The sequence below is a fragment of the Adelges cooleyi genome, unplaced genomic scaffold (assembly GCF_023614345.1).
Source record: "Adelges cooleyi isolate 19-005CV unplaced genomic scaffold, UGA_ACOO_1.1 ACOO_flye_CR_arks_rails_tigmint_CR_PRNA_574, whole genome shotgun sequence".
NCBI lineage: Eukaryota > Metazoa > Arthropoda > Insecta > Hemiptera > Adelgidae > Adelges > Adelges cooleyi.
The window spans coordinates 15,461,077-15,486,223 of record NW_026096268.1 but is presented as its reverse complement, the minus strand read 5'-3'; the positions used below and the strand labels follow the sequence as shown (position 1 = coordinate 15,486,223).

Sequence of the window (25,147 nt, the reverse complement as noted above, 5' to 3'; positions counted from 1 at the left end):
TAACTTTTTTCATAATTATTTCTTGTCGTTTAAAATCGTTTTACTTATAGTCTAATTTTCAGACTTTAAACCCCAAAAATTTCATTTAAAAAGCAAAATAAAGAAAAAGTATTCACCCCTTTTAAGGCGAATAGTTTATCAGTATTATTTATGGTTGGTAAAAAAAGGGGAAAAAAACTTTGGCCATAGTCAATTTCTACTATTTTAGACTTACTGAGTCATATCTAGGCTTGAGAGACCTCTTCATTAATTCGACTCGATCTTGCTGGCTGCGATCTTCCACTGTGGTTTGCTCTTGCTCCCTAACCGCAAACAAAGCTAATTAATACAATATTTAAATAAATGTAAAAAAAAAAACCCAAGGTATTAATATTTCTCTACTCCAGTTTTGGCATATTTATTTTTTAATTACTACTGTAATAGAGTACCACAGCTTATGGGGCGTACAATCGTCAAAAATTATTATTTCACGTAGGGAAGCGATTGATAAGGCTACTAGACTGTAACCTGTAAATTTAGGATATTTTTAGTTCAATGGAACGAAGTGTGGTACCAGGAAAGCAAGTGGCGAGAAAAAGTATCCACCCCTTTTAAGGAAATTAGTTTATAAGCGTTTATGGATTGGAAAAAAAGGGGAAAAAAATTTGGCCATAGTCAAATTTTAGTATTTTTAGACTTACCAAATCTGGCCTTGGAGCACGTGGGACCTCTTCGACCTCCTCGTCTACTCGTCTCTGTTCTTCTCCCTAAACGCAAACAAAGCTAATTAATACAATATTTAAATATGTGTAAAAAAATGTCTAGACACCTTTTTGCATTTTTAAAAGGATGTTTTGATTTTTTTCTAAATCAAAGCAGTGTTCTTTTTCGTAATGTCCTTACTTCTAAAACTTGACTTTTATTGAAAAACATACAATCTGTAAATTATATTTTACAATGAGTATTTTTTTATAAACTATTTACAATAAACTATACACATGATTAACATGAGGGGGATACCCCACATTAGGGGCACCTCAACGTAATATCCTTATAAAAAAATTTTCAAATTTTTAAGAGAACGTCGCATCGTCCATTTTTAAGGAGTAAAGTATAGGCAATTTTTTACAAAATCTCAATTTAAAGGTTAAACTGTAATGTGTAATTATTAGTTCAATAACTAGGACTCTATTTTGGTAGTCTATTTTTTGGACTATCACAGTATCCTTGAAAGCGATTTAAAAATGTTTTTTTATCTCTACATGTTTAAGCAGACTGAAAATAACTCGCTTGATTTTGGTTTTAGAGTAAAAGCACCCATTACAAAATTAAAAGAGAACAATATTCCGGGGGGCAAGACGGTGCGTTTTTTTTATTATTCTAAGTATAACGCTCAATACATAGTTTAGAAATAACGACTATTTTAAGTATTTTAGGTCAGAACATTTTTAAATAACTGTAACTTTTTAAAAAATTAATTTAAAAAAAAAAACGAACCGTGTCTTGCTCTCCGAATATTGTTTTCTTTTAATTTTGTAATGGGTCTTTCACTCTAAAACCAAAATTAAGCAAGTTATTTTTAGTCTGCTTAAACATGTTTTTACTACTGAAAATCATCGGTGCGACGCCCTCTTCAGTAGCTAAAAATTGAAAAACAAAATTAAATTTATATAAATTTCATTAAATTTGTATGCCGACTTGAAGTCGAATTTAAAAAAAATGTTTCGTTTAATTCTGACACACCTGTAATCACACTTTTTATTTATATATATATATATATATTTTTTTTTAATGTATAAGGTAACTTCAATGTTTGGTATTTTACTAAAAAGTGTAATATTTAAGAACCTATACATTTTTAGGGCTTGAACAAAATATTCTGAAATTTGTACAACACTTACTTCTATGTATACAGAACATCTGGTAAACGTTTTATAACGGAGACTTATTTTTACTTTAAGTTGTAAGAACTTGAATAAAAAGATGTTATACGTAGTTGCTAGTTTTAAAAAACGGAATTTGAAAAAAATGTTATACTTACAACTTCTAGTAAAAATAAGTCTTCATTACAAAACTTTTACCAGATGTTTTATATACATATAAGTAAGTGCTATATTGCTATACAAATTTTAAAATTTTTAGTTTAAATCTTGGGGCTTAAGTAATAAGCTCTTGAATATAAGTACTTTTTAGTAAAATTTAGCAAAACTTTGAAGTTACTTTACATCATTAAAAAAAAAGGTTTAAATAGTTTTAAAAGTTATAAACCAAAAGAGTAGGTAGTTTGATGTGTAAGAATAAAAAAAAAACATTTTGAAACATTGAGTTAGTATACAAATAAAATTAAATTTATAAAATTTTGAATTTGTTTTTTAAATTATTACAATTATTGGTGTATTATAAAATAAAAATACTTAATAAATACCTAAATCGAAGCACAAGGTGGAGCTAATAATTAATATGTAATTATAATATTTTATTCAACGTTTTAAAAAAAAATTGTTTCTTAAACAGACAATCGTGATAAATTTTGGTTTTATTGGGTTCCCAGTTTGACGATTTCTATAATATATTTTTTTAGCGATCTATTAGTAAAAAAATTGATGATCGTATGAAATGTTTTCTTATAACCTATTTTGTAGGCAATTTAATTTTATAAAATAAAAAATTAAATAATTATTTAAAAAGTTTTATACTTTAACCAGAGTGGTCTGGTCTCAGCCGTCCATCAACAACGTACCAGGGACGTGAGGTTTATTGGCCATTATTTGTCAATATAGGTTTCCATAGAAAGCCGGTATTATTATTATAATAATATACTATATGTTATTCTAAGTTTTTCGTCTACCGAGTTTTATTTCCCAAAAACAGGCAGACAATCACTTGTATAATAAGGTCACAGGACTCAAAAACGTGAAGGTATGTCGTACCAGTTATTATAGTCTTGCTTTGATAATGGTATTAGTTGAAACACGCTTTATTATTTCAGGAAAAACGGCAGATAGCAATTATTGTATATTGTACACAGATTATACAATACCTACAGTCAACAGTAAACGTGTAAGTCGTACCATTGTATTATTCCATTGCGCAGACCGAACCAGTGATCCAATAAGCAATCTAAAAACAGATTTGAATTCACCATTTGAGTTTACTTATGACCGGTCAGGGCACTTTTTCAATTTTTTACTTTAACCCTTTCCAAATGTGATTTTAAAGTTTGAAGTTTTATATAATATTCAAACGCGTTTAAATACATAGTAGGAATAATATATCAAAAAAGTACCCTGACCGATAATAAGTAAACTTCATGACGAATTCAAATCTGTTTTCAGATTACTTATCGGATCACTGGTTCAGCCTGTGCGATGCAACAAAAAATGTATGTTATGCCGGGTCCACACAGAGCGAACAATATTAAAACAAAACAAAAACACGATGTTTTTTGACAATTTTGTTTTTTTTCCAACAAAATGGTCTGTTTTTAAGAACAAAACCGTGTGTCCCGTTCGTGGTGGGAAATTTTAATAGATGTTTTTGTTTTCATGAACACTATAGCTCGGTGTGGACATAATTATCTATAGGCAAGTTAACTAAAGACCAAGTTTCATTTTGCTTAACCCAAGCAGAAGTTTACCAAGGGCGCAGTACTGGCATTCTGTACTGCGCCCGTACTGGCGTAACTCCCAAATGATAACGCTATTCTGTACTGACAGCCAGCACTGGCCCAGTACTGATAATCGGTACAGATTTTTTGCTGGTACAATAATGGCGCAGTAATGGCACAGTACTGGCGCAATAATGGCGCAGTACTGGAGCAGTACTGGCGTGACACATTAATGACATTACTGTGGAATCAAACATTAAAAAAACATGCTAATATACATAGGTTATTAAAATTGAGTATAATTTATAAAACATATTATGCACAAGCAGTATGAACAAAAAATTAACTTATTATTTTTATATCAAACTAATAAACTATGCCTCGTTCGCCGAGAGAGCGTGCCGCGACCCGACGAAAATTGGCTGTTCTGCGCATCCCCGCGCCGCACTCAGTGTGACTAGCGTTCTCCCCGGAGTCCACCCTGTCTGCCAGCCTTAGTCTTGCTGCTTAGTCTTCAGTCTACATGCGCAAACCCGGCATGCTCTCTCGGAGAACCGGGTATATATAATTGTATCTTAACAACAATTATATACACACATAGGTATTATTAAATGTTTTAGGATTTAGGTTATAATTTATATAATAACATATATTTATTTATAATTTAAGCACTTACAAACCAGTTAATACAATTTTCCTTAAAAAGGTAAAAAACGTATTTATATTGAATTAATTATATTATGTATGGTACATTTCCCATCTATTACTAGTGATATTATTTATTTATTTATTATTATTGTATATTTTTTACATTAACGAAGAAAACATTATACACACAGCAACTTATAAACTATAAACAAAACTTAACATAATATTTAACATAAAAAAATTAGACTTAAAAGTTCGCCGCACCATATATAGTTTTCAGGACAAATTCTCTACAAAACCTGCATACGAAAGGGACTTTCGGTTCCAACCGCGTGTCCCGCGACATGAACCAGTTTTTTTTAAAAACAAGTTCAAATTAAAATATACAATATATCATAGCTAAAAAGACAAAGGAATGATATGTGTTTATTGCTAATTATAATTATTATTTTCCATTTGGAATGGATTCAATTTTAACGGATTAGTACTTTTTTTTTTTTTAATTTTTACGGAGACCTGTTGGTAACATATGGCTTGCCTTTTGATGTATATGTATTTCTCAGCTGAGCGTCGACTTATTAAATCTATACACTGGCTCTATAGTATAGAGCCAGTCTATACTATTAGGGTCGTATAGGGTCTATACTATTTTACAAACCACTTTGGTTGCTAGTCAACGCTGGACAACAGTTATTGTTACTTGTTACAACAATTATTGTTAATTATTGTTACAGAATGTTTAAACCTCTATGGTTTGCTGCCCCTCTGGGCTTAGTTGTACTGGCGTACTACTCGTACATGTATTATGCAAAAGGAGACGAGGAAGAGGAGTGGCAGGAAGAGGAGCGACAGGAAGAGGAGCGACAGAAGGAACGGGCGTGGAAAGAAATGACCAAGACGAAAATGTTGAAGGAACAGTGGGAGAGGTTCGGGACCTGTCTGCTAGTAGCCAAGCAGGTCCGCGAACCTGGTCAACACTCCGAGTTTGTCGACCCACTGTCTGAGATATTAGCATTCCCGGAAAACGACGCCACAGACACGACGAGGAAAGTATTTAAGCGTATTCTTCGCCGCATGACACCGGACGAATTGCGGGAGTTGAACAAAATGGTGGACGAAAAGAAAACAATTTTAAAACTAACTCCGACGCCGTTCGGCGGCAACGTGTACGACGATGTACTGTCGATCGTGCCAGGTAACTTTTGATTACTATAGTCCCTGTTCTCCAACCGGCTACAATTCTACAATCGGTCCAACCTCCGCTGAACGCCCTCACTCACTCGCGCCCTCATTCCATCACGCCCTCATTTTATCCCTGTGGACAGGGGAGAAAGAATACTTCCAAGGTTCTCGCGCCTGTCGTAAAAGGCGACTAAAGCGACGTCGAGCCCGACGTAATGTGGCCTTCTGACAGGTCACTTCTTCTTGAGACACACCTTCTGCGGCCCGCAATTAGCACCAAGGCGCCGATTCTCGGATGTTTATCGGATTAGACAAGATTTTGTCGCCATTGGTTCAATATGGTGACAAAATCTTCGTCGAAAGCGACAAACATTCGAGAATCCGTCCCCCGGCGCTACTAAGCGGGCCGCAGTCGTAGGGGATCCCTCCGGGGTGAACCACTGAAGCCAAGGAACACCTGTCCCATGCACTTAGTGCATGGCATTCGCTATGCCGTTAACCAATTGTGTTTAATCATCTATTGCGGAGTTTATTAGCTTTTACAGCGGTACCGTTTGGCGTCAGACAGCTTCAGGCTCGAGATGAAGCCAAGCATCGGCGATGGATCTGCTCTTGCTGGCCCTCTGGAATCGCCGACGAGCCGAGAGAGAAGACTTCCTCGGCCGCAACTGACGCAAGCTTCTGACAGGTCACTTCTTCTTGAGACCGCTAAAGGCCAAGGAACACCTGTCCGTGCACTTTGTGCATGCCACTTGCTATGACGTTAACCAATTGTGTTTGATAATCTATTGCGGAATTTTTTTTTAGCTTTTACAACGGTACCGTTTGGCGTCAGACAGCTTCAGGCTCGAGATGAAGCCAAGCATCGGCGATGGATCTGCTCTTGCTGGCCCTCTGGAATCGCCTACGAGCCGAGAGAGAAGACTTCCTCGGCCGCAACTGACGCAAGCTTCTGACAGGTCACTTCTTCTTGAGACCGCTAAAGGCCAAGGAACACCTGTCCGTGCACTTTGTGCATGCCACTTGCTATGACGTTGACGCGGTCGCATCGCTACCCGGCGGCGGCCGAGTACTAATCACACCCGAGCCCGCTTTCCCCTCTTCTCGTCCGACATGCCGCGCTCGCCGCTCAACCGGACACTTCCATTGTAGATGGATACACGGACATTTTTATGGATGTACCTTGTTTTTAATCTTTTGTGTAAATAATAAAGAGCAACCGTGTGATACTTAAACCCGGCGTATATTTTATTTTCACAACAATTTTTTGTCCATCACGGTTTCAACATTTGGCGCAGTCGGTATTTTCAGGACCTAAGGAAATTCAAATAATATATTATTTAATTTTTGTATTTTCTGCACCCAAGATTTTTTTCTCAAAAAAAAAATTACAAATTTGGGGTATTTTAACGCTTAAAAGCGAAAAAATTAATAGGGTTTCTGTATAGAGTTGTACCCGAGTGTGCTGCGGATTTTTGGTCCAATAAGGAATATCCCGCCGCACAAATGTCTTAATCAATGTCGCCAGTCTGACCAAGACACACGGTCTGCTGCATTGACTATGAAGGCCCCAATGAAGTTTCCGCAAAACGGAGTAAACGGCCGTAATGGACCGAAGTAACCCGGAAAAGATATTCTGTTCCGTTTTAACCAATTGTTATTTGTGTGTTTACAAGACACGACATGTAGTTTTGTGTATTTTGACTATTGCGATTGTTCGCATTTTGGAAACCAATTAATCGTACATTTTTGTCGCCAATTTTTGGTATCGTTATAGATAACAGTATAAACATGCGTGACGGGACGTGTCTATGAAAACAGATTTAGAAAAAATACATTTGGTTTACTTTTACTTGATTGTGTCAAAAGTACACAGAGGCTTGGGAACCACGGAGTGCCTTTCCACTCTTACTGGTTCCATCTACAAATCATTTTGTAGCAAATCAATGATGTTTACCAGAAAACGCATCCCTCCAGACCTGTCTCCTATTTGTCTTGGGCTTAAGTTGGACCCGAAGCTCAGATGGGTACCTCAGCTTAACCATCTACTTTCGTTTACCTCTCGTTGGGCTAACTTCCTCCGTTGCGTTACAGGCACCTCTTGGGGCTGTCATCCTACTTCTTTACTTCTTATTTATAACTCCGTCATTCGTTCGAAAATAGATTACGGTTCCTTTTTGTTTGTCTCTGCTTCTCACACTCATAGAAATAGATTAAACCCCATTCTCGCCTCCTGCCTACGTAGTATCATAGGTGCTTTGAAATCCACCCCCGTTTCTAGCTTATTTGTAGAATGCTCCTCCCCCCCCCCCTATCAAAAATCTGCTGCCGGGATCTCGCCGGTAAGTTTCTACTTAAATCCCTCTCCCTAGTCCTAACTCCCCAATATATATATAATCTCTTCACAGATATGAAATCTTCCTGGCGTTACGTTCCCAAATCTCTCCCTATTTTAGCCTCGGTTTGCCACTCTCCCTCTCTCTCTCTCTCTCCTATTGCCGCCCTTGTATATAAATCGCATTCGAGACTACCCTTATACGATTGCCCATTTAATTGCCTCACTCTTAAACCCACCGTTCTCTCCAACAGTAGCTTTCTCGGCCTCCACGTTCAAACCCTTCGTTCTCTCCACCCTTCAACAGTCAACAATCTCTTTTCCGATTATATCTCTTCTTCGTTTCCTAATAATAGATTGATTTGTCGGTTTTAAATGTCTACAGCATTATTCACTTTTCATCTTTAGTAACTTCTGTATAATATAAAAAAAAAACTAAATATACATGCACGGGGCTTAAAGTGGGAAAAAATTACAGGGGGGGACTAATGTCTCCATATAGTTTTAAGCGTTCCATATATAATTTTATGTATAACGCATACAGTAACACAGAAACAGCGATTGTGTAACATACTCATCCCACTTTTATCCCTGAATAATGTTCAAATTTGTAATTTATTTCATAAAAAAAAAAATGTAAACTACAAATAATACAACATTTTTTAAGAATAACTCGTGTTTTATACAAATTAAACATTTCGAAAGAGAATATTTTTTCTTTTAACATTAAGTCGTAGGTAGTGGTTGTCTTTTAAGAAAACCAAAAAAAAATCACCCAGACAAAATATATATATATCATAAAAATGTAATGTTTTGTTTTAATTATATTTTTTAAGTTAATAAATACCTAGTCTTGTATAAATGAAAAGTTGATATAGTGACGGCAATAAGTCACTTTAGAACCAATTCTTTTTTCTTTTTTTTTAATTATATATATATATATATATATATATATATATATAAATATTTTTTTAATCATTATTAACGTTTTATTGGAAAAGTTATTTAATTAATACGCTCTATTTCAAAGAAAAAAAAACTGTTCGACTTTGTCAACAATTTTAGATATGAATAAACACTTAGCACACGAACATATATATTTTTTTGCTTTTTTTTTACCTAACTATTATTATTCGACACTCGTCAAAACCATCGGATAACATAACGTTCCGATAAAATACGTTTAAAAAAAAAAATCTTATACTTGTGAACAATTACTAAAATTGGAGATTGAAAAAGTTGGCAAGATTACACACGAGAACAAAGCGGTTAACATATTTATGAACCTTTTTTTAATCGAGTATTCAGTGTAATAGCTTATTTCAGTTCGAGAAATATATCCAGTGGTGAGCAATATGTAAATTATTTAATAGTTGGTAATTAATATTCAATTACAAATTACTTTTTATGAACTATTGCAAGTCCAATTCCTCTTCAAACGGGATGTTTTTTTTAACAATTGATACAACTAAATTCAACTTGTAAAGGGACTTTTAAAGAACCACCCGGTGTATTTGATCACAATGGTTTCTCGTCGTCGTCGATGGGATCGAAAACTAATAATATAATAACTAATTACTAAAAAATATTTATTATATTGGTAACAATATCAATTGTATTTACTCAAAGTTGTAACTTATAAAATGATTCATGTATGGCTTTTACGTTCAAGTGTTGTTTTTTTTCTTATATAATACATAATATATACACACAATCGTCAAAAATGTATGCTAAAGTACATTTATTGTCTTTTTATATCAAAAATAAATTGTAAAACTCACAGAATTATAATTATATGACTATTTCTGACAATAATTATCTGAAAGATCGGTATTCTTGATGTGTAAATATTAATAAATATAATACATATGTAAAAAAAAAAAAAAAATGTTTACAATAACCGGCGGTGTACACAAACAATTCGACCAAACACTAGTTCGGTTTGTCGCTCATTGATTTACTTGGTTTCCAATATTGACTTGGAGTTCTTCGTGATGTCTTTCTTTTTTAAGTAGTTCTATGTCCATCAAGCCAACGGTCAAAGGATCGTCAGTGGGTTTCGTTATGCTCAAGTTATACGTATTGGCCTGCGGAATTTAAATATTTAAATTAAAAACAAACATTATTAGTTAAGTACACATGTATATATATATATATAATTTACCAGCATTAAAGAAGATAAAAAATATCTAGCCACTTCGCCCTGCATCTGTCCGGAAACTAGTTGCTCAAACGATTTCTTCACTCCTTTTTCTTCGAAACAGTCGAGTATTCGTGTTCCGTATTCGTGTATGTCGAACGCGGTCCTCCTCTCTTCGTCTTCCAAAATCGGTCGCAGATTATCGTGCCAAGCTTGCACGCGCTTTCGCATTTCCAGTTGTTCGTTCATCTAAACAATCAAAAGCCGTTTCACACAAGATTAGCATATATGATACATTGTGTTTTCCATTCTTGTCACATTAAATCAATTTTTTTTCTTCATACATGTTCAATTTGATTTTGCTCGTGTTTTTTCATGTCTTCAATGTTTTTTTTGTACGTCTGGAAATCTTCGACCGCTACGTCGGGTTCTTGTAAGTCTGGTTCCCCGTTGTTTTCGTTGTCGACTATGTCGTCGAAACCTTCGAAACCGCCTAAAAAACACAAATGTCAAGTAAGAAATAATTATCTTATTAAAAAAATAAAAACACAAATTTTATCACCGTTCAATAAATTGTCGTATAAATCTTCATTGTGATCTGAAATGACAAATATAACATTGCATAAGTAATGAACAAAACTCGTAACGAGTCGAAAAATAACATATTAGTCTAAAACATTATCCATAACCGTGCGACACAAATGTAGTCATGACGAAGCAGAATTTTGGCCTAAGTTTATTTACCTTCGTTATATATTTTATCTTCATCTGTAAACAAAAAAAAAATTGCATTTAATTGTTAACAGACTGTTAGAAGAACTAATACTACTGTAAAAGATCTTTATTGATCATTAGAATTAAATTGGTATTTTATTACCATTATTGGTATATTATTTTTATTAATAAAAAAAAAATTCAATTCATGCGTACCTTTAGTATTTTTCGGTCTCTTTTTGGCAATGTCCGATCTCTGTATGCTTTGTGCTTTTGAAACTAATTCTCTGAACGCAGGATCGACTCCTAGGCCAGTTTTTAATTTGAAAATTTCCAAAAATAATTCAGAAATCACATAAGTCGGTAAGTATATGCCGTCGTTGTTGTCCTAAACACAACAAGTACGTTTCACTAAAATCGCTACGATGAATTTTATTAACGAAAAATGTAGTCCGACTTACTAACGAAAATTGTATAATTTTTTTAACACACGTACCATTTTTTTGGATTTCACTTTGAGATTTCCATTTTTATCCGTACTGTACATGTCCGATTTGGCGTCGGTAACTGCAAGCCAACAATCGTCTATGCTCTTATTGGTTTCGGGTATTTGACTGACGTTCAACACGTTTGCAGGGCTGTAAGGAAAACAATACAATACACAATTAATTTGAATTGTCTAATTTTTTTTTTTATTGATTACGCATACTTCATTGCCAATGCGTTGGCCACACATATTTCGTCGGTAACAGTTTGGTCGAAAACAACAGGTTCGGGCATTATATGCGAGTCGTCGGGGTCAGCGTTTATCTCGACGTCGTTTAAACTCGGTAACTGAAATAGACCAAAAAAAAAAAAAAATGTAATAAAATTATTGTATTTATTATACATTTTTTAATTTCACATTAATTACAACAACACTAATTACCGGGTGAATATTCTTTTGAAATTCGGGCGGAGGGTTGTTTTTCAGTTCGTCGTTAGTCGGACAGTCAAATTCTTCGTTCACCGCGTAAGTTCGGTTCAGGCAATAATTTACCCTGTGGATAAAAAAAAAAAGGATCGTATACAACTTTTTTTTTATACTTATTTTTATCGCTTACATAAAATCGTATTTTTTTCCAATGTTTTCGCCGTTTCCAATAAATATATACGGTAGTATTTGATTATACTTGTTGTCGACCTTTATGTTGGCGTTGAGCACTATCTTAGGTACGGGCGGCAATTTCGTTAGATTTATAAGTTTACAGTCGAATTTTTTCACTAGAGTAACAAACAAAGACAATCGACCAATTAATATTATAAACGATACACTATTTTTTAATCAAATCGAAAGGATTTTTTATTATTTTTTTTACACGTACATTTCGACTCATCAAATATTTGTCCGTTGATCGGTTCAAACGTGGGATAATACTTGACTTTTTTTTCTTTTTTCTTTCTCTTGTTACCCTCCACGTTTTCTACATCGTCCTCTCCTCCTTCGTTTTCTCCATCTTTCTGGTGCACTCGACTGTACAAATATACACAAAGTATATAAAATATATGCATTATATATATATATATATATATTTAAAAAAAACTTACTAGGCTCGAAATTTCCTGACTAATTTCATCATGAAATCGACCAAGTGGTCGACTCGTTTTTGATAAATCAGTATTATGTTTTGAAACATGAGCGCGGCTTCGACAAAGTCAACAGAGTCGCCTTCCCGAAACCCTCTTAAATGGTATAAATACGAATCCAATTCCTAATAGGGGGGGGAAAAAAATAATAACAACAACAAAATATCGTCTAAACTATTATATTTTTTTACCTTGATTAGGTTGTACTCGTAATGGTTCGTCTTGGCGATCAACTCTATTGGTTGTAAGAGATTTTTAAACGCTTCGTCAAAATCGCTGTCGTCTTGATATTTTTGCACCGCTAATTCTTTATACGTATAATAAGTATGAATTTGCATTATATATATGTAAAATTAATTTTTGCGATTATTTACCCTCGGGATCTTCTTTTTTACGTTTGCGAGCGTTGTTGTTTGTACTCGACTCGTTGTTGGTTGCACATCGTTTAGTACTTCTACGAAACGCAGCCATTATCAAACTTGTCGCTCTTGGAGTGGTTTTATTCTGAAAATATGTGCATCGATAATGTATTGTCGTTGGTAAGTGATGCAAAGTGTAAAACAGTTTTTATTTAATTCAATAACATAATCTTTTATACAAAGTTGAAAATTATTCTAATTTTTTTTTATTAAAACCCAATTCACAAAAATGATATACTTAACTAAAGCAAATATACGTATTTTGACAACTATGTTGTCGTCTTCGGTGCCGTAAAGTTTGGTTAATCAGTAAAATTAATTATTTTGATTAATTATAAATTGATAAGTTTGTGTTTTAATCACATATTTTCCCAATCTAACTGTAATTGTGTTGTATCTATTTCTTTTAAAGGTCAATAATCAATATATTATAATATATAATACAAACGTTACAAAAAATAAACCCATAGGTTTGATATAATTACTGTTACTTTTGTAGATAGTTTTTTGAAGCAGATAATTTTTAGGTGATAAACTAAATTACCATTACACACACATTCCTTATGGTCCGTTAGTCCGTATTGATTAGTTTTCATTTATTTATTTATTTATTTATTTATTTATTCAAGATAAAAAAAGGTATATAAGATAGAACGAGAAATAAAATGCAGACAGTTTCGTATTGCAGAAACACTTTTATAATTTACAGGCCTTGAAAATTCAACTATTTTTTTTTTTTCAGTTTTCTCAACTGTAGTTTATATTTTACGAGTAAGTAAAAAAAAAAAATTTAGCGTATCATCAATAAAAATTATTCATCGGACAAACCAATTTTATACTAAAATTGTTTATTGAATTTTGTTTTTTATCGTATACTAGAATTGAAATCAATCGACCGTAAACATGGCAATCAGTTTGGAATTTGAAGGAAAATCAATTTCCATAAATACAACATGGTTGTACGAAAGTTGTAGGTAAGTTAATTATCATTTGTCGGAGTAAGCGTGTATATGTTGTTAGTTGTAACGTATTGGAAAAGAATTGTTCAAAGTAAACGGGTATTATTTAAACTTACAGGTGTGAACAATGTTATGACGCTACGAGCAAAAGTCGCATTACGTCTATTCAACAATTCCTCGAAGCAGTAAATATAAAAGTCAACAAATACGAACAAGAAAACGACAGTCTACACGTTGAATGCAAGTTTTTTTTTATAATATTGATTTTAGTTTAAATTAATATTTTTGTTTTCGTTTAGGGTCGAATGGTCATGCGTCCACTTATGACGTTAAATGGGTTTTCGACACGTGGACATCGAACGGCGTCAAACTCGAGCCGTACACTTGTGTCGGCAAAGAACTCGAAAGCCTACCGGCAAGAGTAGACGCAAACAGTTTGATTACAACAGAAGGCCAACGAGAATTGGTGAGATCTATACTCAAGTACGGCATAGGTGTTATAACAAATGTAAGTAAACACTGTGTATATACTTTTTTTATATACTTAGGTAATATACATATAACCAAAGCTGTAAAGATGTTAATAGCTGTTAATACCGATAGTGTTTTATTTATTACTTATTAATTAAACACCAGCACCAGATAAAAGAACATTCGCCTGAGCAGATAATTATTAGGTACAATCAAACGAGATAATGTACGCCGCTAAATAATTGGTATAGAAACGTTTTCCAATTTAGATAAAGTTTTCAGTTCTTTCACTAATTATTAATATAACTATTTGTAACTAACTGAATATTTTATCAAAATAATTACCGACAAAATTGTGCACGGCGAATTTAAAAAAAAAAAAAAACCCTTTTATCTTAATTTCAAACCGCCGAATAAATAACGTTTAATCTTAGACCTATTGGTTTTTTATTTTAAAGGTAGAACCAACATTGGAAGCTACAGAAAAAGTAATAAGGCACATAGCAAAACCTTACGACTTGATGTTTGGACCAATGTGGATTGTTGGTCCAAATGAAAAATATCACAAAGATCCGGCATACTCAAATGGATCGTTGGTAGCACACAACGATAATACATATTTGAACGATGGCGCAGGGTAATTGTTTTGTTTCGCTTAAAAAACACCAAACGTGTACTGTTCGTCGATTTTACTTATATTTTAACAAAATATTACAGCCTCCAAGTGTTTCACATGTTGGAAAGAGACAATAACGGTACTGGCGGTCTAAGTACGGCAGTCGACGGATTCAAAGTTGCAGAAATATTAAAACAAGAAAATCATTTACACTTTAAATGCTTAACAGAAATCGATGTAGAAACTGAATATGTGAACCTGGATTCTCACTACAAGTGGTCAGAACCTGTTATCAAAATTAATTCGACGACAAATGATATCAACCAAATCAGGTTAGCATTTTAATTAATATAATCTATAATAGTAAAAAACTTAGAAACATACAGCTTAATCCAAACAATACTTAAGCTAATACTAAGCGGTATGGTAGACTCAAAAATAAGTTTTTTTTTTCAATCTAAATACTTTGGCTATATATTTTTTTGGAAATTCTAGATTTAATATATACGATCGCACTTGTCAACCTCAATCACGAATAACAGAATTTTACGCGAGTTATGCACATTTTGTGGAAATTCTCAAGCGTGAAGAGTTATACTGGGAATACGCATTACAACCTGGAACCGTGGTCATTTACAATAACTGGAGAATATTGCACGGTAGAACGGCGTTTACAGGAAAACGAGTATTTGTTGGATGTTACGTTTCAACAGCAGAATTTTTAAGCAAAGCAAGAACATTAGGACTGATATCCTAAAATTTTGTTGTTTCAAAAAACTATTTTAATTTATGTAGTATAAAAAAATATTAGTATGAACAAAATATATGAGTATAATTTCCGATTACTTACGTTAATAATTCTATAGTGTAGTTTTGATGGATTTCGAGTACCCAACACCAGATTATCTAGACTGTTATATTACATGTAAAACCAACAATTAAGTATTCCGACTGAATTTCCGTCGTACAACAGCTAAAAATCGTTGTTTTATTTACAAGGCATGTCGGAAACGTTTTAACTTGTTGAATCATAAACATAAAATCATAAATGAAAATTCATAAAATCCACAACAATACAAACAACGGTTGAACAGCTCCGGACGATTTTTAACGAATCGCCTTATCAGATAACAGTTTGACCTGACCACAGTTGTTACCGCTGTAACCAAAGCGTTACCGCCATTCGAAATTGGTCGAATTTCAATGTTATTAATTATAAAAAATACTATTAAAAGTCCACAATATTATTATTAAACTATGCCACGAATAAATTAGACATCATTATCTCGTGGTGCAAAGGGTAAAGATCTTTCGGTTTTCATTATATAATAGAAACAAGTACCCAATAGTAAAAAGACTAAAGTAGAATAATAATATGTAATCAGTAATGTTAGTACTGTGTTCTGTCTACCTTTGTACTTACGTCCGGTTCAATTATCGTTACAATCATAATTATTTATGACTGGGTGATTATTATATTTCATTTATTTCAATTTTTTTTATTTATGTTTTAGCCTATTTCAAAGTCACCGATTAAATACTACCATATATTATAATATAGTTCTTGAAACAAGAATGCGCTATACAGAGTGTACACTCAATATCTCATATAGGGTTTAAGTAGTGAATGATGCATTATTATTATGTTTGTCAAAATCCAAAATGAATAAATTAAAAAACAACGCCTACAAACTAAACCAGCATTTTTTTTTTTTTTTTTTACATACAGTATAAACTTTAAAGGCGAGAATGACGGTAATATGATATAAATTCTGAAATAGAACCAAAATTAAACAGTTGCTGTAGGTAACTGCATAAATATTGCTATTGAAATTTTAAACAAAATTAGATTAGACGGCAAAACAGAGTTTGAAGAGATTTGTACTTCAAAGCTGTGGGGGGAAAAAATGTATAAATTAGAGATTACTGTAAAAAAGCCACGAACAATATCAATACAGCATCACAGACAGTATTCAGAGATTAAAAATGTAGAAGAGAGAAGCTTTCAATGGAAAGTTTCAAGGGGAAATGATCTGGTGGAAAGAATATAAATGGAATAAAGAAAAAAAATTATATTCCTGGTAGGTACAGCTCTAAAATCATTAGAACATTGCGATAAAGATATGTTTTTCCAACAATACATTGACTTTTAAAGATTTTTAGCTAGTTTTACAATGTATGTAAGTAGATTAGATTACCTAGTTAAAAATTAAAATGTTTTAATATGGTTCAGTATTGGTATTGATATCAATTTTAATTTCAAGTCTTTCATTCAAAATTAAAAGTAGGTGTATTTTCTAAAACAATAGGACCCATCACATTCACACCAGTATGACTGATTTCTGCGTACACAACTAATTTTCATGTCGACCAATATAATAAGACAATTCCTGTGCCTAGCTATTCCTATTAATTTATTTTATTCATTTATATATATGTACAACACAGTTAACATAATATCTATTACAATTAAATCGACATCTAGTGTCTATGATAAATTTATTCTAAGATTATTTTTTTAATCTACAGCCGTTATCTATAGTAGCTATATTATTATAATTACAAGTCATGTACCTAATAATACATGTTTTGTTGTTAGAAAAAATAATTTATAGGTACTTTGTATCCAAACACTCGAGGAAGGACGATAAATGCCGTAAAATAGTCTCGTTATCGCATATTATGCACACACAATCAAGTGTGTAGTTTAATTTTTGAATAAATTATAAACGGTCAGGTTAAACATGCACCTTGACCAAAACAAAAAAAAATAGTCCTATTATTTGTTCATTATTAATTGAGTGAAATTCCCAAAACATTTTTCAAAACTAAAAGTATGGTGAGGATTTAAGAAACAATATATCGAGGAAAGAGAAAAACCGATTTATTGAACTTGTTTAACAGACATATTTTATACGACGCATTTTTTTTATAGTTGTAATACAAATAATGATAATGCTCACTCATCATCATCATCATTCCCTTCGGCTAACGGCTAATGCAATCGTAATATATTTATATACATCAATTGCCTAGGCATTACTCCTTAAATATAAATCTTTATTTCGAGGATTCTAAAAAATTAATAGCATAGTTTATTGACTTATTTTGTACTGGTTAAAAGTTAAATGACATCACCTAATCCGTTTTTAGTATTTAAGTAATTGTTTTCTACTCTGTCATTTCAATAACCAACTTGATTTTTCTGTCCATCCAAGCTGGGTATGCTCTATGTGCTCATATATATATTTATCATAGTATAGCAATATATTAAATATTACATTATTACTTTTACATTTTTTGGTAGCTAATACTTGTTCTTTACCTTAAAAAAGGTTTCTCTGAAAAGTCTTGCGGGGAGGACAACTGTTATCAACTTTATGATGAATGAACAGACTGAACTCCTTTACAAAGAACATATGACAAAAAATATATATATATATATATCTATTTGAATCATATTACACAATATTATATTAAATAATTATTATCCATAACAAATATTGTCTATCTCGAGTACTAGGTTTCCATTTGATTGAATGAAAACTCAAAAAACGTCACCTCGAATGGCTGCAAATTTTCTCTATCAGTATGTCACTTTGTTTCAACATGGATAGAGATTAAAATTAACTACTGGCAATAATGTAACGTTTATTTTTGACGTCAGACTGTCATATTTCTCAATATGTAACATAGCTATTATAAATTTAATAATAATACTTATTTGTTATCACTTATAACACAATAATGTTGTGTTGCAATGGCGCTGCTGATACTACATTAATCGTTATCACAATATATCCTTATTATCACAAGTCCTATTTGTTTCATATACTAATTAATTAATAACATGATAATCTTGGTTTGTGGTTTTGTATATTGCCAATTAGTAATTACTGTAAATACTAAATAGTGATTAATCAAATGCAATAATGTAATATATTATATTATAATAATATAGCGTAGTAGATTATACATTTAATAAGTAGTCAATGTTTAAACATGCAATTTTTTTAATCAATAAAAAACATCAATTCGTATTAGTCACTATAATATTTATATATATATATATATATATATAAACCTATAATTTAGTAATTTTAAATTTGCCCAAAATATGGACGTGCTGAACAAATTCCGTTCGACGGTCACCAATACCATGTCTCAGCTTTCGACGGTGCTTCCCGGCAATCCGGTCACCAGAGAATACGAAGCGACCAAACACATAGCCAGTGCCGGTGTCGGTATGTACACATATTGTTTTATGATAATAAATTGTCAACATTTTCGTGTTATCCCCCCCAATTAGGGCTGTCGTGGAAAATCTACAGCGGATATAAAAAGTCGACGCAACAACCGGCGTCCATATTTTTATTAGAAAAACGACAGTTGGACAAGTGGTCGAAAAGTGAAAGAGACCATATAATAGATGTGTTGAAAAAAGGTGTTGCTCAATTGACCAGGCTCAGGCATCCTCAGGTGTTGACCGTTCAACACACACTGGAAGAGTCGAGGTTAGTATGTGCGATATTATGGATTTCACTGCCGATTCTCGTTTAATCGTTTTCCATTTTAGAGAGAGTTTGGCGTTTGCGACCGAACCAGTTTTCTGTAGTTTGGCTAATGCTCTTGGCAAAATGGACAATACTCCGCAACCGGCGTCCAAAGATTTACAAGACTATAAGCTGTACGATATCGATATCAAGTACGGGTTAATGCAGCTCGGTCAAGGTCTGGTTTTTTTACACAACGATGCCAAACTTCTTCATCACAATCTGTGTCCGGAAAACGTTATTATCAACGAACAAGGCGCTTGGAAAATTTTCGGTTTCGATTTTTGTCTGCACTGTATTAATCCTGCCGACCCAACAGTGAGAATAGAAAATATCGTGTTACAATACATAAGTTATATTAAACAATTTTTTTTTGTTTTACAGCCAATGTGGTCGAATTGGGAGTATAAAACAGACGTGCATCCTTGGGCGCAACCAAATCTCGATTATTTGGCACCCGAATCAAGTTGTGGTCGTAGTCAAGAGAAAGCCAACGATATGTTTTCTTTGGGAATGTTGATTTACGCGATATACAATAAGGGCAATGCACCTTTACTGGCCAATCACGACTGGTCTACGTATAAACGTAACATAAACGAAGTGAGTAATGAAATCGGTTTTGTATTGACTTATTTTTTTACTCGTTTGTTTAATTTCAGTTAAAAAGCAGTACGCCAATACTGACATCTGTTGCCGATGGACTTAGAGAACCGTTAAAGAATCTACTGAATTTTCATCACGAACAAAGACTCGATGAACACGATTTTTTAAAAGTATAGCGCTTTATTTTAAAAAAATGTACGAATGTGTAATAAGGTTTATTGTAATTTATAGATTGAATTTTTCAACGACGTCGGTGTAAAAACGCTAAGTTATTTGGATTCGCTTTTTCAATGGGACAACCTGCAAAAATCTCAATTCTACAAAGGACTGCCTCAGATAATGGAAAAAATGCCTCACAGGATCTGTTTGAATCGGTAAAAATTATTTTTTTATCAAGTGTCTGGATTGAAAATGAGTATTGTGATTTGTGTGTCCATTTTTTCAGAATTCTTCCGTGCCTGGTAAAAGAGTGTGTGAATCCCGTAATGATTCCATTTGTTTTACCAAATATATTTTACGTTTGCGAAAATTGTTCAAAACACGAGTTTGTCAATCACGTTTTACCGTGTCTGAAACCCATTATGAAAGTACACGAACCAGTCCAGGTAGGAACCCAAAAATGTACTACGTCGACTACAATAAGGTTGCTAATATTATTAATTTTCTGTCGTCCATGTTCGATACTTAGGTTCCTTTTATTTTCCTTCAAAAAATGGAGCTCCTCTTGAAATTGGCACCGTCGGAAGACATTAAATCCGACATTCTACCCATGTTGTACAAAACTCTCGAGTTGGACTCAAAGCCGGTTCAAGAAACTTGTCTATCAGTTGTACCGTCTTTGGCCGCCCTCGTCGAAGGTCCCGCGATGAAAAACGCTCTGTTACCGAGAATCAAAAGACTTTGTTTGTCGACATCCGATCTTTCCGTGAGTTGGTTCAGCTTTGATATTTTTGTTGTATTGTACTTAATAAAAAAAATAAATAGAGGTGTTTACTTAACTATTTTTGTTTTTAGGTACGTGTGAAATGTTTGGTGTGTGTGGGAAAACTAATCGAATACTTAGACAGCTGGCTGGTGTTGGACGACATTATTCCGTTTTTACCGCAAATACCGTCAAAAGATCCTGCTGTGATAATGGGAATATTAGGTAATCGAATAATTGAGTATAAGAAGACAAGAAATTAATTATATCGATTTCTATACAACTAAAATAAATAAATATATATGTATATATATATAATTAATATTATTAATAATAATTCAAATGAAAGTTTTTATAACAGAACCAAATAAATTTGTATTTAAACAATTATTTAACATAAAAGGTTGTTGGAAATATTATTAAATATTCTTGACTTTAATTTATTATTATTAAAAATAATCATTTCAAAGGTATTTCAAATACAAATACACTTGTTATTATTTATTTAAATAAAGAACACCTAGGTTTGATTAGCACTTTTTGTAAAATCTTAACTGGCGGTACAACAGCCACTATACCTAGTCGACCCACTTTTAACAACGAGACAAAATGCCTACCTAGTTATTAATTTCGAAACAAATATTTTATTCAGTATACTTATACTGTATACAATGTTTTATGACGTACAGTATAACACTTCAATTGACGTTATTGGTTTTTTTGTTCTAGGTGTATATAGGATTATTCTTTCGAATAAAAAAATGAACGTTACGAAAGATACGATGGCTTTGAGTATACTACCGTTTCTGATACCGATGTGTATTGAAAATACTTTGACACTGAATCAGTTTAATACGCTAATATTGATTGTAAAAGAGATGGTGAACAACGTCGAAACAGACCATCGAGCGAAGTTACAACAATTGCACGATCAAAATAGGTAAACAATTTCGGTTACTTTTAAACTTGGCCGCCGTTACGGCGGTACGATAATAATCTTTCGCGGTTTTGTGTTCCAGGACGATTTCCAATAATGGAAATTTGGAGAACGCAAATCAAAACGGCGGTGACTTTCAATTCGATACGTTTGTCGAATCTTCGTCCGCACAACAGTCGGGTGGTTTTGGACTTTCGACAAACATTTCAACGCAAAATGCCATTAAAATAAAGTAAAACGTTACACAGGTTTGCCGTTCGGTATTTGGAATTGATTTACGTTTTTTTTTTTTTTTTTTGTAGGCCAGTTAGGTCTCATGATGTGTTTCAAATGATGGACCACCAACTCAACCCTAGTCCTAGCGCGGAAAAAACTAGTAAAACGGTTCCTTCGCCCAAAGACTTAACGTCGACGCTGATCGATTCGAATTTGAGTCAAATAAGTTGGACGAATCAGACCAAACCTTCTTCTTCTCCTTCTTTGTCGCAACTCAAGCCTTTGGGTGGTTCTCAAAGTAAACCGATGTCTCTTCAAAGTCAGTCGCATAATTGGGATGACTTGTGGACGAAACAAGAAGACAACCAACAGCAAGTCAAACAACTTTCGCTGTCTGACATCAACGATCTATTGAGTTGATCGTCGTGGCATTAGACTATTTTTATACCTACCTTTTTTTTTTTTAATTACGTTAAAGTATTAATTATTATTTACGATACAACTCTAATAGCTCACGTTTATAAATCTATGTATTTTAATTTAACAAATTATTTATTTGACAAATTTCACGTATTTATTTTATTTTACCGCTCTTGTTTAATTTGTAATACCATTTTTTTTTTAAATTTTTTTTTTTAATAATTGACTTGTACCACTGTTTTTTTTTTTATATATCACAATCCCTTATTGCAAAATTACGACGCTACGGGTTTTTAATCGTACGTAAATTATTTTACCGTTTAATTATTATGTGATAAGACGTAATTATAGTTATTTTAATGAAACTACTAGTCCACTAATATATTTTATAGTAACGTACCATTATTGATTTATTTATTTGAACTACTATCGTCTTTTGATAACCCATTTATAATTAAGTATAGTAAACTTAATTTATACTTTTTCCAATACCCGCTTGTAGGTATATTATTATAATTTGATCTTAAATGTAATGTATTAAATAAATTATTATAACTGACTGTATACTCGTTTTCCAAATTCCAATAAATAAAATATTATCTCATTTTTTTTTTGAACGTGCAATTATTTGATTATTTGACCTTACGTGCAATTTTCAATAATTGCATTATTTATATATTAGATATTGTTTTTTGTTTACAATTTGATAATGATACACAAAAAAAAACATGTACAAAAAGCTTTTTTAAGGTATTTTTTTTTTTTTTTGAACTTAATTAACAACACTACGCCAAAATATTTTAAAACAATTTATAGATCATCACCTATTTACTTTCAAAGAGTAAAGTGATAGGCAAGTATACACCGAAATTTGTGTGTTTTTACAAAAACCATTAGGTATACCTTTTTTTTTACACCAGTTTTTATATGTTTTGTCATGTTTATTTATAAGCCAAGTTGATTCCAACATGATCCAAAAAAGGTGTATGTTTTTTTTATGAATATAAGTGGTAATTTACAGTATGTAACATGGTTAAAAATTATTATTAATCGTTTTAACGAATCATAAAATTACATAAATGACTAAAAATAATTGTTATTCACCCTATTTGTATACACATATTGCCCCACTTGGCTGTCCCGACTGAAATAGTCCCATGATAACCTTCTACAGTATAAAAGTACTTCTAATTTCTTAAAAAGCCTGCAACGCTTAATTTGGTCTGAATTTACAATCATTTGGCATGCACACAAAATAGGGGAAAGCATTGATATGCAATGCATAAGGGACTGGGATGATTTAGTAGGGCACTTCAAGATATTACAATATGCACAACATTGCTAGTGTGTTGTTATTTATGTATTGCATGAATTATGATTATTATTACAAGCAGAGCACCTATCAAGCCCAAGTCGGTACAATATAAAATATGGCTAAACAACAATATTAATATCTCGAGTAATCTTTATTTCGCTGTTTAGGTGAAGTTTTAGGGCTTAAGGTCGGAAAATTGATCTGAAGAGTATACATCTGGACTGAGAGTTATAACTTGAACAGTTTTCTAAAAAAAACTCAAGTCAAAGTATTTTTATAAAGAGAAAGCAAAAGAAATGTTTGCAATTTCAAGAGAAAATTAGTGTTGTGATATCATAGTTATCACTTATCAATTTATAGGTTAACACTTAACACATTTTATGTAAGTAGGTACTGAATTCATAATAGTTCTCTTTAAAAACGTTTTATTCAAATTAAACATATTGATATCTTTTGTACGTCTAAAGAATATTCCACACAAGTTACACGCTATTTTTCAAAATATTATGGCGTTTCATTAGAGCTAAACACTTGACCAAGTTGGGTTGGGTTTTTTTCAGCAAAAATCATCAATGTTGTTAATAACATTTCTGATTGGCCATCTGTATTTTCCACTTTACAAGTAGAATAAGTCGCATTAGTGTACCTATTCAATTATTCATACAGACGTGTACCGTGTATGTCTCCTCCGAACTGATCGTTAAACCGATTGATTTTTGTTTAAAACTTTTACAACTGAAAAAAGACATATTAAAGTTCAACCGTCCTCGTCCGTTTTCCATTAACATTATGTGGGTAGATACACACCAAGTTTGATGAAACTTGTCGAATCACTTGACCAGAGTTTTTTTATTCCATTAAAATTCACAACGTTGCACAAATAGAGTGCTTAAAGAATAAAATAGAATCGAAAATAAAATAAAATAACTTACAGCGTTTTTTCGAATTATGTCCAACTCTGTTTACCGACTACTACCCCATTTTGTATGATTCGCTTTTAGCTCAGTTAACTGGTAAGTGGTAACTGGTAACTGGTAACTAATATAATATATTTCACAAACCTAATAATATGTAGTTGGTATGTTCGGGCTATAATTTTTTTTTTTTTTTTTAATGGAAATTTATGGGATAATAATGTTTAATTTTGTAAAATTCCATTGTAATATTCTTCTGTAAAGGAAAATATTATAAACATGTCGTATATTATTATTATTACTGGTGGGTAATTGTTTTTTTTTTTTTTTGGGTGTATCTATCTATTGCACGGTAACCGTGTAATTAAATTGTCTATACCGTGATTATATACATGTACACTAAATTATATATTACTATAATATACTAAACTCGACGGGTGTAAAACCTCCTCCAACCGGTAGGTAAACGTGAACTGTTTATCTGAAGGTTTTTTTTTCTAAATAGTTATTTACCGGTGCGGTCCAGTGCTGCTGAAAGCGTGTATACAACCAGTCAGTCTGTGTTGTACAC

General features: G+C 32.6%; 3 protein-coding genes across 4 annotated transcripts; 2 read left to right on the top strand and 1 right to left on the bottom strand.

Annotated features, from left to right (window-relative positions):
* Window positions 1-9,417: 9,417 nt before the first annotated feature.
* Window positions 9,418-15,817, bottom strand: LOC126843278 (condensin-2 complex subunit H2-like). 2 transcript variants are annotated; one of them, XM_050580693.1, is made up of 15 exons: window positions 15,547-15,817; window positions 12,606-12,735; window positions 12,423-12,538; window positions 12,193-12,356; window positions 11,970-12,118; window positions 11,709-11,868; window positions 11,534-11,645; window positions 11,315-11,439; window positions 11,102-11,243; window positions 10,822-10,993; window positions 10,636-10,659; window positions 10,454-10,489; window positions 10,236-10,384; window positions 9,916-10,140; window positions 9,418-9,838 (listed from the first exon to the last, which is right to left on the bottom strand). In XM_050580693.1, the coding sequence occupies exons 2-15, from the start codon at window positions 12,700-12,702 to the stop codon at window positions 9,701-9,703; spliced, it is 1,809 nt and encodes a 602-aa protein (XP_050436650.1). In that variant the 5' UTR covers window positions 12,703-12,735; window positions 15,547-15,817; the 3' UTR covers window positions 9,418-9,700. The 2 variants fall into 2 exon arrangements, with proteins under 2 accessions (XP_050436650.1, XP_050436649.1); XM_050580692.1 differs by lacking the exon at window positions 15,547-15,817 and adding an exon at window positions 12,894-13,001 and having other exon boundaries at window positions 10,236-10,385; window positions 10,452-10,489.
* LOC126843279 (trimethyllysine dioxygenase, mitochondrial) lies at window positions 13,284-15,541 on the top strand. The gene is made up of 7 exons (XM_050580695.1): window positions 13,284-13,421; window positions 13,530-13,624; window positions 13,728-13,849; window positions 13,909-14,117; window positions 14,539-14,717; window positions 14,798-15,028; window positions 15,192-15,541. The coding sequence occupies exons 2-7, from the start codon at window positions 13,554-13,556 to the stop codon at window positions 15,451-15,453; spliced, it is 1,074 nt and encodes a 357-aa protein (XP_050436652.1). The 5' UTR covers window positions 13,284-13,421; window positions 13,530-13,553; the 3' UTR covers window positions 15,454-15,541.
* Window positions 15,818-18,579: 2,762 nt separating the features above from the next.
* On the top strand, window positions 18,580-22,808 carry LOC126842866 (SCY1-like protein 2). Its single transcript, XM_050580067.1, has 12 exons — window positions 18,580-18,940; window positions 19,006-19,210; window positions 19,273-19,567; window positions 19,634-19,849; window positions 19,909-20,022; window positions 20,084-20,226; window positions 20,298-20,457; window positions 20,541-20,777; window positions 20,867-20,999; window positions 21,504-21,714; window positions 21,794-21,943; window positions 22,014-22,808. Exons 1-12 carry the CDS (start codon window positions 18,814-18,816, stop codon window positions 22,345-22,347), a joined length of 2,325 nt encoding a protein of 774 aa, XP_050436024.1. The 5' UTR covers window positions 18,580-18,813; the 3' UTR covers window positions 22,348-22,808.
* The last annotated feature ends 2,339 nt before the right edge of the window (window positions 22,809-25,147 follow it).

Bases quoted from the DNA above. Each gene is read 5' to 3' on its own strand.
- LOC126843278 (XM_050580692.1), bottom strand. From the start codon at position 12,702: ATGGCTGCGTTTCGTAGAAGTACTAAACGATGTGCAACCAACAACGAG. The intron at 12,539-12,605 runs GTAAATAATCGC...ATACGTATAAAG, and splicing joins TAAAAAAGAAGATCCCGAGG to AATTAGCGGTGCAAAAATAT. The intron at 12,119-12,192 runs GTAAGTTTTTTT...ATATTTGTACAG, and splicing joins GTCAGGAAATTTCGAGCCTA to TCGAGTGCACCAGAAAGATG.
- LOC126843279 (XM_050580695.1), top strand. From the start codon at position 13,554: ATGGCAATCAGTTTGGAATTTGAAGGAAAATCAATTTCCATAAATACA. The intron at 14,118-14,538 runs GTAAGTAAACAC...TTTATTTTAAAG, and splicing joins GCATAGGTGTTATAACAAAT to GTAGAACCAACATTGGAAGC. The intron at 15,029-15,191 runs GTTAGCATTTTA...TGGAAATTCTAG, and splicing joins AATGATATCAACCAAATCAG to ATTTAATATATACGATCGCA.
- LOC126842866 (XM_050580067.1), top strand. From the start codon at position 18,814: ATGGACGTGCTGAACAAATTCCGTTCGACGGTCACCAATACCATGTCT. The intron at 18,941-19,005 runs GTATGTACACAT...CCCCCCAATTAG, and splicing joins CATAGCCAGTGCCGGTGTCG to GGCTGTCGTGGAAAATCTAC. The intron at 19,568-19,633 runs GTGAGAATAGAA...TTTGTTTTACAG, and splicing joins TTAATCCTGCCGACCCAACA to CCAATGTGGTCGAATTGGGA.